Source organism: Penicillium expansum (assembly GCF_000769745.1).
Source record: "Penicillium expansum strain MD-8 chromosome Unknown contig142, whole genome shotgun sequence".
Taxonomy (NCBI): domain Eukaryota; kingdom Fungi; phylum Ascomycota; class Eurotiomycetes; order Eurotiales; family Aspergillaceae; genus Penicillium; species Penicillium expansum.
In genome coordinates, this window is record NW_015971169.1 from 169546 (window position 1) to 185344 (window position 15799).

Below are 15799 nucleotides of genomic sequence, written 5' to 3' on the forward strand. Positions count from 1 at the left end.
CAGACCCCTGGCTATGTATAGCAAAGTCCATTTCACAAATTATGCCTTTCTCAGACTTTTTCTGCCGTCTATATTGGATGTATGAAACCGAGAAGGGCAAAATATCTCTATAAAAAAAGACATCTAAAAAGACCTGCTAAAAAGACCTCGCAAGGCTGTATAACCGGCCCACTATTCTTGTAAATTGTTACATTACATAGCTGTAGAGGCCCAATTCTAGAGATATTAATAATATTGATTAGAATGTCTTGGGTATAGATAAGCTATTGCCATAAAACAACAGAGTAGCTCTGCTGTATCAAAAGTGACCTGCCTTCACAGATCTGTCATCATAACAATGCAAGTAAAAAGCAAACCCCCAATTCAATCTATGTATTTTGCGCCAGAAAATGAGAGACGAGTAGATCAATCACCTAGAACTTGGGACTGAACTTGCTCATCGCGCGAATTCTGGAACCGTAGATAAAGAACAAAATGGGAATGGGGATCATAGCCAAAGTAATGAAACCCAGAACACTAGATGCCCAAGCCACACCTAGGTCCCGGTACATTTGGGTAGCGAAGAGTGGGAACGCGCCACCCATGGTTGAGCGGACAAGAGTATTCGCCGCGATAGCGGAGTTGGCGAACATCATATACACATCAATAATGTAGTTGAGACCCTGCATGAAGATAACCAGGATACCCAGACCGATAGGTACACCGGCAATGACCTGCGGCACCCAGGAGATATGTGGGCTGGAAGTCCAGCCGAACCAGAACAGACCGATCGGCAGCAACACAGAGGCGATCATCATTGGCACGAGGCGCTCTTCGGGAACGACTCTGCCATGCTTTGCAAGTTTGCGCGCGAAACGAGTCTTCGTGGTGTATATGATGAGACAGGCACCGAGGATGACGCCCATAAGAATGCCGATGAATGGGAGGGCAGCCACACCTTCGTGGGTCCAACCGCGAATTTCACCGAAAGAATACGGGTAGGCTTCGAAGAAGAGGTAGAGGATTCCGTAGACTAGGGCGAGGTAGATAGTCATGGCGAGGAGGATCGGCTCTTGCACGAGCATCTGGAAGGGTCGGAAGAGATACTTGGTAACGATATCTGACATTGTAGGCTTGTGCAGATCCAAGAAGGCATGGAGGTCCGGGTTGTTGGTTTCAGTGCGCAGACGGGCAGCTCTCCTTTGCAGGATGACTGGGCCGTAGGTCTCGGGAACGACGAAGAAAGCAATTATACCGAAGAAGGAGGATGCAATTAAGGTGATCCATGCGGTCCAACGCCAGCCGAGGTGTGAATCTGTGATAAATCCGCCGCTGAAGAGTATTAGTTTCTGGACGGTGCTTTGGGGGATGTCTTTCAAGGGAGTTTTGAAAAGGCAATCTGGGTACTCACACAATTGGGCCAAGAACAGGTCCCATGAAAGTAGATACGCTGAAGAGAGCGATGGCCACTGCGCGGTCGACGGGGTTCCAAATATCAGCCAAGGCACCGCCAACGACGGCTAGAGGAGAGCAGCCAAAGAGACCCATGAGAAATCGGCAGACGAGAATGGTTTCGAGGTTCGTTGCGACAGCCACGGGGATCTGGAAGATGGCGAAGATGGCGTAGCCTGAGAACAATGGGATGCGACGACCGTATAGCTCACTCAGCGGTGCCCAGCACAGCGGGCCTAGAGCGAAACCAAAAACAACCAGACTAGTGCCGAGAATCATTACTTCAGTTGATACATTGAACTCCTTCGCAGTAACCAGGGTCGCAGTCGAAAAGACACTGGATGCAAAGGTGATCCATACGGTCATGGAGGACATGGTCAGTGTGATGACCCATTTGCGCAAATTAGTGTAGTTCTGAGGGTGCTCGGGGTCATCTGTGCCATCCCAGTCGACAAGGTTGGGATCTGTGTTGGAGTTATCGGGCTTTTTTGGGGCGTCGACGACCGCTTTCTCGACATCTGTTTCGCTCTTGTCGTGATCATTGTTGGTGACACCCTCCTCGATGGAAGTGTGTTCCATACTGAGGCGAGGTGTGGTTGTATTTGAATCAAATGGTTGGGGACTCATGATTAGTCTAAATACCTATGGAATAGGTAGGTGAATGTGCAAGACTGCCCAGGTGTGATATGGGAGAAAACAATGGGAAAGAACGTCTCGAGACTGGGGCCATATGATCACCGCCGTAATATAAGGAACATCGCAAATGTTCCAGAAGGGAGCGGACACGGAGATAAAACATCAAAGCTTTGTAAAAAAAAGGCCGTGGAGACCAAGCTCATTCGCTATGGAATACATGTCGGCCGTTCGCACCTCCACTATATCCGTAGTTGCACTTAATCGCCGAGACATGGATCCCCTGAGGACTTAACGAAACGGGCAATTCTAGCTCCACGTCAGCCCAATAAGAGCCATCTTTCAATGTCATATATGCGCCTGATCAACTTGTCTTGATACGTATGTCCATGCTACCCAAATGATCAAATCATCTTGATATTGTATGCACATCCATGTCACCATGTGGATGTCCATGTGGCGATGGGACCGCTATATTACAATCAAAGATTAGAAAGAAAAAAGCTAGAACCCATAGGCTCCATAGGCTCCACGGGCTCCATGGGCTCCATGGGCTCCATGAAAGGTTAGCCAATGGGCCAGTCAAAGCACGCAAAAGCACGAAATGTCCAGTTCTAACCGAACGTTCGCGCTCGGCTTCAGCTAAGCACCGAGAAAAGTGGAGATCCCGGCTTAGGGCCGAGACCTGAAATGCCGATGACTCAACCCAACATACAACATACTTATATCTCGGCCACTGATCATAGCGATCGTCCGAGCCTCGTATTTGATATTCATTTTGATATATATTATTCCAGGCTTTGTTGTCATCATCTCTCATAAGCAAGTACGGAGTAATCTTGGAAGATCAGCGTAAATATACCAGTTCTTACTCCTAAGTACAGCCGGCTATTATTTTTGCCATAGAGCGAATACGATGACAAGAGATACCTATACATCTAAATAGCACATAATTGTGATTTGCAATATTGAGCAGTCAAGAAAAGGAAATGCCACTCATTGTACAAAAGCAAACTCACAATACGATGAACCCTACAAGAACACTGATGAACGTAAGAGATTTCTCCACCTGTATTGGCTATTATGGCACATTGTATGTGGGCAAAAACAGGAAGAAACGATTCGAAGAGGAAACCCCATGAAAGCCCAGCAATCAGGCCCGCATCTCCACCCACGCGAAACGATCTATTCATAAGCGAATTCGGGCGTAGAAACCCGGGCATGGCTGAACTAAGGAAAAACAAGTCATATCACCTCAAAGCAAAAGAAGCGTTTAATCGTAGAGGCTGTCGTCATTGCCGGCTTCGCCGAAGGTATCGTTCTCCTGGACTTCGCCAGCAGAGGGGAAGCGGAAGAAGCTGCCACCTCCGGTGTTCTTCAAGCTCTGGGCGAAGGCCTCGTAGCGGCGGATCTCGACGTCGCTGACGGAGCGGCGAGCGGACTTCATAGCCTCCTCGAAGTGAGCACGAGTAAGCTCGGGCACGGGGTCCTCCACTTCTTCCTCCTCATCTCCCATTGTGATGTCCTCGCCGGCAGCCTCGCGCTCCTTTTGGCGGTCGATGTCGGCGGAGATGGCCTGCTTAATGGCGAGCTTGACGGCACGCTGTGTCACGAAGCCAAGATCGGCACCGGAGAAGCCGTGGGTCTTGCTGGCAATGAAAGCAATGTCGACATCACCAGCGACAGGAGTCTTGCGAAGCTGGGCCTTAAGGATACCCTCGCGAGACTCCTGGTCAGGCAGGGGAACGTAGACCAGGGTGTCAAGACGACCAGGACGGACCAGAGCGGCGTCGAGCTGCTCGGGACGGTTGGTAGCACCAATGACGAATACGTTCTTCTTAGAAGTCATACCGTCCATCTCAGTAAGAAGTTGGTTGACAACACGGTCGGAGGCACCACCGGCATCACCGACGGAACCACCACGAGACTTGGCAATGGAGTCCAGTTCATCAAGGAAGACGACACAAGGAGCAGCAGCACGAGCCTTGTCGAAGATGTCACGGATGTTGCTCTCGGACTCACCGAACCACATGCTCAGAAGCTCAGGGCCCTTGACGGAGATAAAGTTGGCAGCACACTCGTTGGCAACAGCCTTGGCCAACATGGTCTTACCAGTACCGGGAGGACCATAGAACAGCACACCACGAGAAGGTGAGAGACCAAACTTCTGGAACATCTCGGGGTGGTCCACGGGGTACTGGACGCTCTCGACAAGCTCGCGCTTGACCTCCTCGAGACCACCAATGTCGTCCCAGCGAACGTTAGGAACTTCGACCACAGCAACCTCGCGGAGAGCGGAGGGGTTGGAGACACCCAGGGCAAAGCGGAAGTTCTCCATGGTGACACCAAGAGCCTCAAGAACCTCGGCATCGATAGTGTCCTCATCGAGATCGATGAGATCCATCTTCTCACGAATCTGCTGCATAGCAGCCTCAGAGCAGAGGGAAGCAAGATCAGAACCAACGTAACCGTGGGTCTCGGCGGCAATGGTCTCCAGATCGACATCCTCGCCAAGCTTCATGTTCTTGGTGTGGATCTGCATGATCTCAAGACGGCCAGTTGGGTCGGGGATACCAATGTCGACCTCACGATCGAAACGGCCGAAACGACGAAGAGCGGGATCAATGGAGTTGGGACGGTTGGTAGCGGCCATGACCACAACGTTGGAACGGGCCTTCATACCGTCCATGAGGGTGAGCAGCTGGGAAACGACACGGCGCTCGACCTCACCGTTGGTCTTATCACGCTTGGGGGCAATGGAGTCGATCTCATCAATGAAGATAATAGCGGGGGAGTTCTTCTCGGCCTCCTCGAAGGCCTTGCGGAGGTTGGACTCGGATTCACCAGCCATCTTCGACATGATCTCAGGACCGTTGATCAGGAAGAAGAAAGCACCAGTCTCGTTGGCAACAGCACGGGCCATCAGGGTCTTACCGGTACCGGGAGGACCGTACATGAGGATACCACGAGGCGGCTTAATACCAATAGACTTGAAGAGCTGAGGATGACGGAGAGGCAACTCGACCAATTCACGAATCTGAGCCATCTGCTTGCGGCATCCACCAATATCGTCGTAGCCAACCTCGTTGAGGTTGCCCTCCTCATCCTCTCGTTGGATGGGCTCACCCTCGCAGTGAATAATTGTGTCCTGGGCAACAATGCCGTATTCGGGAGGGTCGACCTCCACAACTTTAAATTCGATTTGTCTCATACCACCTCGTACTGTGAACAGGTCACCCTGTCGGACTGGTCGGTAGGCCTCGCGGAAGTAGGGAGCAAGGTAGACGTCGAAGAGAGAGCCGGTCAGGCCCTCAATGGTATCAGCGATGGGGAGGACAGCAATGCGCTTGGCCTAGATCACGGAGATAGAATTAGTCAGTAGATCATGGTAAAATGACGTAGAAATACCCAACTTACATATTTGATATCGGGGCAAGGGTGCACAGTGATCATATCGCCGTGCTTGACACGAAGATTGTGACGCACAACACGGTTGATGCGGGCGCTTCCATCATCGAGATCGTCATCGGCCAGGACGATCAGCACAGTGTCCTTGCGCTTCTTGCCCTTCACGAGGACTGTATCACCACGGAAAAGCTGGAGAGTCTCCATGGTATTGTTCGAGAGAGCAATCACCGAGTTATCATCGTTAACGGCATCGGTCACACTGCACGAAAACTGTTAGCTCCTTGCTCCCAACAGATATCTCTTATCAGTTACTCACATCAAGGAGTTGGGCTTCTTCTTCTTCTTCAAGATAGCGGTGGAGGTATCGAGTTCCTGCATTTTTCGTCAGTTTCGAGGCTTTTGTGAGCTGTCCCGTAGCCTATGCTTACCTCCTTCTTCTCAGCGCCCGAGGCGTCCCTGGAGTCCGGTTAGCATACTGAATAATCAAAGATGTCTTAAATAAAACGTACTGCAGGTGGACCCTCTTCTTGTCGTGCGTGTGATCCGGCTCGGAAGACATGATGGCCGTAAATGAGGCTGTGACGTTGATGGAAGCAAGCTTGAGTGAACAAAGGTGTCCAGTGCCCAAAAACAGGCGGAGCGAGACACGGATTTAAATGGGAGCGAGAAATGAAAACAGAAAATAAAAAAGAACCGATGGATCAGAATCGAGAGCGAATCTGACGACGGTAAAGTGGAGATAGAGGTAGGTAACAGGAATGATGGCGTTGAGCTTCCTACCTCTGCTCTTAGAACTGATGATGATGACTTAAGCCCGGCGCTTATGTCATCGCGTTGTCCGCCACAACGAAGCGCATGGAACTCAGTCGATTGGGAGCCTTGATGCCTGGGGCAACAGCTGATAGTTGCTACAGTAAACAATTAGTTAACAATGGTTACCAAGGTCCTTCAAATAATACATTTAGCCGATAGAACCCTGAAATGATTCGCTTAAAACTACAGCAATTATAAATGGCAAACTTGTAGCAACGCCACGGTGCACTTCCTTCAATATTAGAGAAATTCCAACTCTGGGTGACTGAACGAAGACAAGTCCTCGGATGGAGACATATCTGACCCATGCGAATTTAAATGATGGGGAAAGGTCATACGTCCAGAGGGAAATGATGTCTTTAGCAAAGGCTTAGACCGAAGGAATCGCCAACACTGCTATAGCCATTGGAGCAAACATGTCAGGTCTATCCAAAATTCTGAAAAAAAAACTGGTGTAAACCTAGAAAAAACAAAGCCAATAGCAACCCATGAGCGCTGTCAACATCAGGTATATATGCAAGTAAAAGGAGATTTGTACAAATAAGAAGAAAGGAAAAGGCCAAGGACCACCATACGCTCCAATATCTATGCTTTAAGATGTGCGGTTCCAGCCCAGCAGTCATGGAGACTCCAAGCCCCGGCACCGAAGCTGATAAGCCCGATCAGGCTGTCAGGAATACCGATGCCTTTCTCGACACACCAGTGCAGACACAAGGGTGCCCAGATGACGTTGTTCACCATGCTCTTTCGCCAACCCCGGATCTCCAAACGCAGCGCCTCGCTATCTTCAGCCTTGGTATCTTTAGTCTCGACCGTGCCGGCAGCCGCTCGCTGTGCAGCTAATCGCCGTCTGCGCAGCACACTCTGGCGCCAGAGCACGAAGAACTGGAAGAAGATGTGTCCGAACCATCCACGAGTACTCCAAATATCCCATTTGGCAACGCCTCCGTATTTGTCCACAAAGCGCTTCGAGACAACTCCCTTAGAAGCAAGGTAGCCTACGTTTTCAAGAAGCTGGTAGATCACGTTCGAGATGACCTGCAGCACAGTCAGGGCGTGAAGTATGGGATCAGCTGGCGGCGATTTGAGAGTTTCAGCTCCCCAGATCCACAAAGGGAGCAGCCCAAACAGGCGCAAGTTGTATCTCGTCTCCGATGCGAGGGAGGAAAGGGCCGCGAATTTCGAATTTGACGACGCGGGAGTGAGGTTCTTGGTGGGTACACGACCTTTCAGTCGTGCAAGTATACCCAGCCTTGTTTGCAAAGCTATCCAGGGCGCTGACGCAGTGAGGTGATGGAGCATGGAGGCGACATAGTTAACAGTTGCTAGTACTCGCTCTTGCCCGTCTGCTTCCGAGAGTAGTCTATGGGAGCGGTCAGTAATATTCTTGATCCGTGTCGCGCGCCGAGCTCTCGCCCTAGGATATCAAAATCGAAAGGGCCCTTACAGATCCAGCCGGCGGATTGTCACATCGGTCGTTATCAAGGCGGCCAGCAGTTGTCGCTTCGCGCATGAGCTCCCGGCGGGTGCTTTCCCCGCCTGAATATCGGTCGCCTCGCCTGGAGGGTGTTCAGAGTCGGACATTGTGTATGATGAACATGAGAAAACGAGAAATAAAATGTACTTGAGGTTGGGTGGAATCGCACAAGCGGAACCGAGGCTCGGAACTTAAGGAAGTTCGATCTAATCTCCGAGGTGTTATCCCCCAGCATTTTAGTCATCGCCTAACCTCCCTACCAACATTGTATACATACTTCGACTATATTCATATGCTGTATCCCTTTTTTTTCTCTCATAGTTATCTTGCTAGTTTGTATTATAATATACATAATTTTTTACATAAGCAGGTCACGCAAACGAAGTACTACGACCCGCTCACCCCAGAAATGGTGTATCTACTCAGTTTTATCTATCTGAGCGCACAGAATACCCAATTTAATATCATTTACTCCGTACATACAGAGTACATGGTTTACATCTTTCTAATGTTTTTTTACTATTACTTAGAATCATGCTTAGAGATTCTTCATTTTGAGGGATAATCCCCGACTCTCACATGTGGAATCCGAGTTCCACCCCCCTTCATCCTTCTCTCACATGCCGCTCACCTCTTCCTCATCCGCCACTTCATCTGCGCCTCACTTCCGCCTCACCTCACCCCCACCTCTTCCTCACCCCGGCTTCATCCCCCCCTCACCCTCCCCCATGAATGTAGCAAGGCAAGTGAAAGATATACATATACTCTGGGCGGCCTGCTCCCCTGGGTAGCACCTCCACCCCGTATCATCATCATCATCATCATCGCCGCCTGCATCCTCGTTTGCAGATCCACCACCGTTTATACATCACGGCTGGTACGACAGCCGGCATTTCCGTAACAACGAGCAAAGAACTCAAACCACGGATCGTTGACAACGATTGAGCCTCGTAGGTGCCTTCTGCCCTAAAGTTCATTGTTGTCATAATGCCTGGCCGTGTGGTATGGGCTGTTGCCCTCGTGCGAGTGGACAGAGCTGGCTGCGCGGGTTTGTATTTGTGGACTTGGAAGGCATAGCCGATCCATGTACATGCTGGGGATCATACGGCAACTGCAAAAGGTCCAACGCGGGCAATTCATCTGCGTGCTGAGGATTGTGGTCTTCGACATTTTGTTGCTTGTTCCTCATCTGGCGGGCGGCGAGCAGATTGTCAACTTGTCTGAGCATCGAGTGATGATCTTCGATATTTTGGTAGATGTCCCTAGCCTACTGGCTGGCGAGCGCATTGTCATGTTGTCTGAGCATCCGTCGCTGACGGTATCTATCGACTTGGCGACTGGCGAATTCACGAACCCGCTGACGGAACCCAAGTCCACCGTGGCGACCGGCGAATCCGGCATTTTGCCGAACAAGACCAAGGCCACCACGGCGACTGGCAGATTCATGGTTGTTGTGATGGCGCAATCGGAGGTATCGTCGAATGTTACCAACAAGACCTGTGCCCTCATTGGGGCTTACGTCAACTGCGGATTCATCGCTCTCGGTGGCGACGAGCGATTCCACTAATTTTAGACTATCACTGGATACGCCGTATCCGTCAGTGATGTCTCGGGGCTCTTGTGACTCGGCTCGGAGAGCAGAAGGCTCAGTCGACTCCATGTTGGAGTGGGGCAAAGGCATGAGTAGTGTCGTGTCGGGGTGTCTCGTCCCCGACAGAGGTGGGATTATTGCGAATGAGAAAGAAAATGTGATGATGATGTCTCACCGTGTTGCCTGAAGGACTACACGCCGGAGAGAGAAAAGATGCTTGGGACTTCCGCCACTGACTGGGGTTGGTGAAGTACGTTGCTATGCTTGGATGTGAACAGTGTCACGCTGGTGTGCTGCCAAAAGCTTGCACACAAGGAAAAGACTTGATACTTTGGCCAGCAGCCGGAGATATGCAGATGTGATGAAAACTGATAACGAAGAAGGTATTCAATCAAATCAATGGCAGAGAACTGATGAAATGGCAGAGAACAGATGAAATGATGAAGGGAGAGCGTGTAGAGCTCAGATTCTAGGATGCTTGAGGTGCGCTACCGTTTGATCGATTACATCGTCGCTGACTCGTTCGCCGGTTATAGACAAGCTCGACAGTCTTGTTTTGCCCGACGATGACCCCGACGACGATAATCCTGACGGCCTGCGATACCACGCGGTCATTCAAAGCTTCCCATGTAACCATTTCTCTCGCGACCCATTCTGTTCAAACGGCACGGAGTGCAGTTGTATTGCAGTTGTATTGAGGGAAGGGTTTTATTTTTTTGGCCCATTATATGTTTGATATTAGAATCACTAACCCTGTGCATGGTCCGGGCCGGTTGCTGCTCGCTAATCTATCTATACATTTAACTGAGGTCTGGAACAAGACACAAGCTATAACGAGCTTGAGTGGCAAAAGGGCTTGCTTTATGTCTGTTAACTATGCAGGAATACGGTGATTCTCCTGTATTACTTTGCCTCCGGAGCCCTTTCTACTGAAAGAAAAAGAAAATGGACTCGTGGGCTGGATGTGATTCTCGGACTAATTAACTATAGTTAGTTAGAATGTAGTAGTTATATGTTGCACTCCATAACTAGTTAGCTACAGGATATGTACGCCGTACACTACAAACGATCTGAATCGACAAGCCCCACATCTCTACATCGCATGTATGTAATTTGTACTCCGTAATTCATTTAGTCTTGAGTAACCGACACCAATCACGCAATTCATCACAAAAACATGGGAAATGAGACAATTCGCAAGTCTACGTAGAGGTAAGCAGTGTCCCGTGACCATTGAAGCCCTGGGCATTGCTCCAAAAACAACAGACTGTAAAACTTTCCAGACTGATCGTTGGGATCCATTTGAAAATACTAATTCTATATATAAAATTCTATATACAAAATTATACGACATAAATGACAGGGGTTGAAAGCCCGTCAAAGCCCCCCGGATTCAACCAAAAGCCGTCGGGGGGTTCCGATGTGCTCCGCCAATGGATCTCGCCGGGGATCCATCTGCCGACTATTCGTATAGCCGTCTCCATTTCCTGGATATAATCTTCCGACAGAATTTATTTAATCGGAGATATATTCAACAGAGGTGGGAAGATATATTTGTTGTGAGTTATAATAAAGCCTCGGCTGTCCTTCCATCCTATCCCAGCCACCCTCGGGCCAACATAAACAAACAAGACACCTCCCCCCCGGGTCTCACCCCCCATCGTCTTCCCAATTTCTCCACTTGGCACCTTATCATCCATTACATATTAATCCTATTCAATTATTAACTTTTACTAGGAGCGTGTCTAATCTGAAGAGCCTTCCTGATCCCTCCTGATCCTTCCTGAATCCTGTCCTCCCTCAACCCCCTCCAATCATCACAATGTCCGTCAAGTTCCAAGAGGAGACCATCCGCACCGTCACGGGCGGCGGCAAGGCCGAAGACCTCGTGCACCGCGTCGGTGAGCGATTGACCGGTGGAAATACAGCCGCTGGGTATCTTCAGGTATGCAGCGACCCCCCCTCCTCCAATAATATCGAACCGACACTGATCCGGGGAATGGATCGTCGATAGGCCTACCTCCTCCAGCTCCAGAAGAACCCTCTGCGCACGAAGATGCTCACCTCCGGTGTGCTCTCCGGTCTGCAGGAACTGCTGGCTTCGTGGATCGCTCACGATGTCGGCAAGCACGGCCACTACTTCAGCTCGCGCATCCCCAAGATGTCGCTGTACGGAATGTTCATCAGCGCCCCCCTCGGCCACTTCCTTATTGGCATCTTGCAGAAGATCTTCGCCGGCCGCACAAGTCTCAAGGCCAAGATTCTCCAGATCCTCGTTAGCAATCTGATCGTATGTTGTCGTCGCCGCGATCACCTGACTTGAGCTCTGCTAATATACCCCCGTTTCCCCAGATCTCCCCCATCCAGAACAGCGTCTACCTGACCTCCATGGCTATCATCGCCGGTGCGCGCACCATCCACCAGGTTCGCGCTACCGTTAGGGCTGGCTTCATGCCCGTCATGAAGGTCAGCTGGATCACCTCGCCCCTGTGCTTGGCCTTCGCTCAGAAGTTCCTCCCCGAGCACACCTGGGTGCCCTTCTTCAACATTGTTGGATTCTTCATTGGAACCTACGTCAACACCCACACCAAGAAGAAGCGTCTGGAAGCCCTCCGGAAGGTATGATACAACAGTCCGAATTGCGACAATTGCGACCTAAGTGCTAACGACTCGACAGCGTTACGACCAGCGTCGCGACCCCGGTTACGAGAAGCGCGACTTCCCTTAAATGGGCCGAGTCCGCAATTGATTACATACAAACCCGAAAGACGCATTGAAGACCTATGTGTGTCGTCTCTTTCGGCTCGTTTGCAGTCACCGATTTATCTTTTTTCCCTTTGTTTATTATTCTCCGGTGTTGATCTAAATCCATGTACACACCCCCCGTGCATCTTGACCCGCAGATATCTTCCCCCTGATGTTATCACTCAATCTCATGACGAATGGCTTTATATCTCTGTTTTATTTCAATTCCACCCCTTGAAGATCGTTATTATATATTTTTTCTTTCCATTTGAGCTAGTCGCGCTATTGCTTTTACCCCTGCCCATCTATACTTCTATACATACGCAAGTCGGGATAGATAAAACCGAAAGAAATGCAACTGCCCTTTACATAAAACGGGCACAACGTGGCCATCGTTAATTCGATCGTAACTATGAAAGATCTGAGACACATGAAGGGTGTCAGTAGATAATAGTGGGTAAGGTACATAGACATGGATTTCGAAGAGTAAATAGTCATGCCACACAACCCATGACCCAACCCATCCGGAAACGAGAAGAAATAAATCCCTCATATCCGAACTCCACGAATAAACCAGAGGCCGCCTTACTCAACCTCCATCTCCGATCCCTTCCCCCTCTTAGCCTGCACCCAAGCAACAAAGTCATCCAGCGCACCAGGCCAAGCCCCATCAGGACTCCACCAGCCCATCTCCTCATCCTCGAGACTCTTGCGCATAAACACCTCAACCTGCTCCCACAGATCCTTATTAACAGGTTTCTTCCCACGCTCTTCAAGGAATTCAATCCACCAATCCAGCCAAGGCGTTGTCGCCGTGTTCCACGCCACACCGCCGTGGTCAGTCGTGAAGAAGAGACGCCACTGCTCGGCGGCGATTTCGAATTGCAGGTTGCGCTGTCCTTGCATTCGTGAGAGTGGGAATGCGTATCTGTAGACTCGTCGGAAGGTGTGTGGTTCTTGAGGGATTCGTTCCCGGAGGAGCTTGGCGTGAGCTTGCATTTTTGGCATGGTGTCGCAGCTTGTGGGTTGTTAGATTGGATAGACGTGGTATTGGGGATGGTTTGAGTCTGGGTCGAAGGGAAGGGGGTTTTCGTTAACGAAGTTGCACTTACAGAACTCTCAGCCATCCTTCCATCCATCCTTCGCGGGTGAACTCGCCCATCGATGGTGATTGGAGTAGCTCGGCGATGGCTAGGCAGGTTACTTCGTCCAGCTCGACTTTCAGATCCCCGAGGAAATCTATTGCTCGGGTGATACCGATGGTATCTGGGCTGTCGACTGGGTCATCTGTGGGAATGTGAGTATTTCAGATGCAAAATCATCAGTCAAGGATGGGTAAGTACCTCGGTAGCTTTCGAAGGTCTTTGTAAGTTCTGAGGTTATGACTGCGGAAGTGCCAGCCGCAGCGGCGAAGAAACTATTTCAGCGAGAGCGTTAGCACTGGGGTGTTTCAAGCGGGGACCATGTATGATTTGGCTGGGGGTGGTTGGATATATTATCATGGGGCTAGGGAATGGCCAGCACTTCTTCTTTGTCTTCTTCACTCGAGGCATTTGGGATGATGAATGATGTGATGATAGATCAATAATTCCTCCAAGTGAGACTTCGACAAGCCTTGCAAAGAGAAGAGCGGATGTTGAAGCTTTGATGCCCTAGCTATCTGCTGGCATCTTGCATGTCCAGGTAGGGGTTGGGTTGGAGACAAATCACAGAGAACTCAAAAAGACACGAAAGTTCGGTCCAAGTGTGATGACAAGCACTTACGAATCAAGCGCTGGAGGTAAACTCCAACCACATGCTTTAAGGAACTATATCAGAAAGTTAGTCCTTTGATCCACGTGACCGGACATAAGCGCCTGAAGATATTGAAGCAAACCACATCGGGGCAAACATATCGGGAAAGCAGTGCACGTTACTCACTTTAATAGCAACAGAGTCTTTTGTCCGTGTACAGCTGACAAACTCAGCGATTTGGTGTTTCTGGGTGGTTGTGTATGGTGGCATGGTGGGGGTTGGCAGTATTTGTGCCCACTACGCATGTAAGAAATGCAAGAAGTGGTGGAGACACACTGGGGGGATTGAAAGCGCGGGGCGTGTATTGTTAGTATGGGACAAACTTTGTTTGCCTTGGGAGATACGAGAAACACCAGGGCTACGAGGTCTGTAGTGAGTTATCGTCCCGTGCCTTTCCAAGGTTGGATGGATCTGATGGCATCGTGCTGACTCAGCATGTCTCCCAAAAAGTCCTATATCAACCTTGGAACTACCACCTGGGCTATACATCCAAGGATAGACTTAGCATGACTATTGATTTTAATTATATTAGACATGGATTTGTGTGTATTCAGAGTATGTATTTTCGTATAGTAACCATTACAGAGAAGTTGTTGGTCAACATTTGCCATCAATTCATCACATTAGAAGCAATGAGCACAGGATTCGATGGTAAAAAGTACAGTCAACTTTTGTAAGATCAAATAGATCAGGTAAAACTCCCAAACGCCTTTTGCGAGGTGCAAAAATGTAAGATTCAGTGTCATGTCGAATTTGCTTAGGTTGTGAACAAAGTATCCTCCTAATATAGGCGTTAGCATTTTGGTCCTCGAGAATTTGAAGATATATCCAACTCACCTCTCTAAGGTACTCTCCTGCGTCGGCCTGTTTGTTTGTGTTAGCCAAAGTAAGTCAGAACCCAGAGCTAAGTTGCACCTACCTGACGATGGACCGCGATACTGGTAGGGTCCAATTTTGCGATCTGCGCAGATGACCTTGCTGTAACTCCGAATCCCAAGGGCACATCGTTGGAGTCCAAAATGATAACACCTGCATTTTCTGGCAGGTCTTCTGAGAAACGAGCCACATGGGCTTTTAGAACTGAACCGCCGTAGAGCAGAGGCTAAAACTTGTTAGCAAGGTACAGCAGATTATGTCAGAAGTTGGAATAAGCTTACCATCACTCCGTTTGCTTTAATCCAGACCTGTTACGGAGACATAGAGTTAGCATTATGCATTGGTGTAATGCTTATATTGTTATGCGTACCTTGTACCGGGCGTGTTGCGCCAGGAGATCCAGAGCTGTCAGGTTGATGCGGAACTTGCCCGTCTGTTGGAATATTAGCATCACTGCTCAAAATAACAATAGAGGCAATGTCACGGACTTTAGTAAACTTCCCGACCATAGTGCCAATGCTCAAGAGAGTTTCGCGGGGGAATGAAACGCTCAGGTTGGCGATCTCCTTGTTCACGTAGTAAACCCGGGATCCCTGCAAGCGGAAAACACTCATAGATCCATCTTCAGCCGGGGTGATAAGGGAATTGAGACTGCGGCCGGTATAGGAAGCTAGCTTCGTGAAGAGCGTCCGTGTTTCTTCCTGAAGGAGGCATGAGTTAGTCAAAGCAGTCAATGGCCGTCACACCAGAACGTACTTCTGTGAGGGATCTCATATTGTCGGATACGAAGCTGAAAATATGGCAAAAGGTTCGAGTAGCAGCGAGCTTGTATTGTCGGGAAGTGAGAAACAAGAAAAAAACCAAAGTCGGGCAATATCTCACCGCCAAGAAACGGACCTGAAATTTATAGCGACGGAATGGACTTGAAGAGCCAATCAGAGCAATAATTGTCTTTCCGCCTAGAATTTTCGGGACCGCCTTTTCACTCTCAAGATCTTTTTTACTATTCTCCGCAAATTCCACCGTCAATC

The 15799-nt window shown here is 49.5% G+C and overlaps 7 protein-coding genes across 7 annotated transcripts; 2 read left to right on the forward strand and 5 right to left on the reverse strand.

The window, feature by feature from the left end:
• Positions 1–413: 413 nt before the first annotated feature.
• Positions 414–2010, reverse strand: PEX2_041870 (MFS transporter; the record flags this gene model as incomplete). The annotated part of the gene is made up of 2 exons (XM_016741462.1): positions 414–1311; positions 1391–2010. The coding sequence occupies 2 exons, from the start codon at positions 2008–2010 to the stop codon at positions 414–416; spliced, it is 1518 nt and encodes a 505-aa protein (XP_016603654.1).
• A 1327-nt stretch (positions 2011–3337) lies between these two features.
• Positions 3338–6031, reverse strand: cdc48 (AAA family ATPase CDC48; the record flags this gene model as incomplete). Its single annotated transcript, XM_016741463.1, has 5 exons — positions 3338–5416; positions 5482–5731; positions 5789–5844; positions 5901–5928; positions 5982–6031. The coding sequence occupies 5 exons, from the start codon at positions 6029–6031 to the stop codon at positions 3338–3340; spliced, it is 2463 nt and encodes an 820-aa protein (XP_016603655.1).
• An 839-nt stretch (positions 6032–6870) lies between these two features.
• PEX2_041890 (uncharacterized protein) lies at positions 6871–7869 on the reverse strand (the record flags this gene model as incomplete). Its single annotated transcript, XM_016741464.1, has 2 exons — positions 6871–7648; positions 7733–7869. 2 exons carry the CDS (start codon positions 7867–7869, stop codon positions 6871–6873), a joined length of 915 nt encoding a protein of 304 aa, XP_016603656.1.
• A 977-nt stretch (positions 7870–8846) lies between these two features.
• Positions 8847–9329, forward strand: PEX2_041900 (uncharacterized protein; the record flags this gene model as incomplete). The annotated part of the gene is made up of 1 exon (XM_016741465.1): positions 8847–9329. The coding sequence occupies one exon, from the start codon at positions 8847–8849 to the stop codon at positions 9327–9329; it is 483 nt and encodes a 160-aa protein (XP_016603657.1).
• Positions 9330–11175: 1846 nt separating this feature from the next.
• PEX2_041910 (Mpv17/PMP22 family protein) lies at positions 11176–12081 on the forward strand (the record flags this gene model as incomplete). The annotated part of the gene is made up of 4 exons (XM_016741466.1): positions 11176–11298; positions 11368–11643; positions 11706–11972; positions 12031–12081. 4 exons carry the CDS (start codon positions 11176–11178, stop codon positions 12079–12081), a joined length of 717 nt encoding a protein of 238 aa, XP_016603658.1.
• A 602-nt stretch (positions 12082–12683) lies between these two features.
• Positions 12684–14102, reverse strand: PEX2_041920 (defective in cullin neddylation 1 family protein; the record flags this gene model as incomplete). Its single annotated transcript, XM_016741467.1, has 5 exons — positions 12684–13116; positions 13211–13385; positions 13442–13515; positions 13863–13906; positions 14019–14102. 5 exons carry the CDS (start codon positions 14100–14102, stop codon positions 12684–12686), a joined length of 810 nt encoding a protein of 269 aa, XP_016603659.1.
• Positions 14103–14649: 547 nt separating this feature from the next.
• On the reverse strand, positions 14650–15542 carry PEX2_041930 (ribosome biosynthesis protein NIP7; the record flags this gene model as incomplete). The annotated part of the gene is made up of 7 exons (XM_016741468.1): positions 14650–14673; positions 14730–14756; positions 14812–14994; positions 15050–15076; positions 15139–15201; positions 15257–15469; positions 15525–15542. 7 exons carry the CDS (start codon positions 15540–15542, stop codon positions 14650–14652), a joined length of 555 nt encoding a protein of 184 aa, XP_016603660.1.
• Positions 15543–15799: the final 257 nt, after the last annotated feature.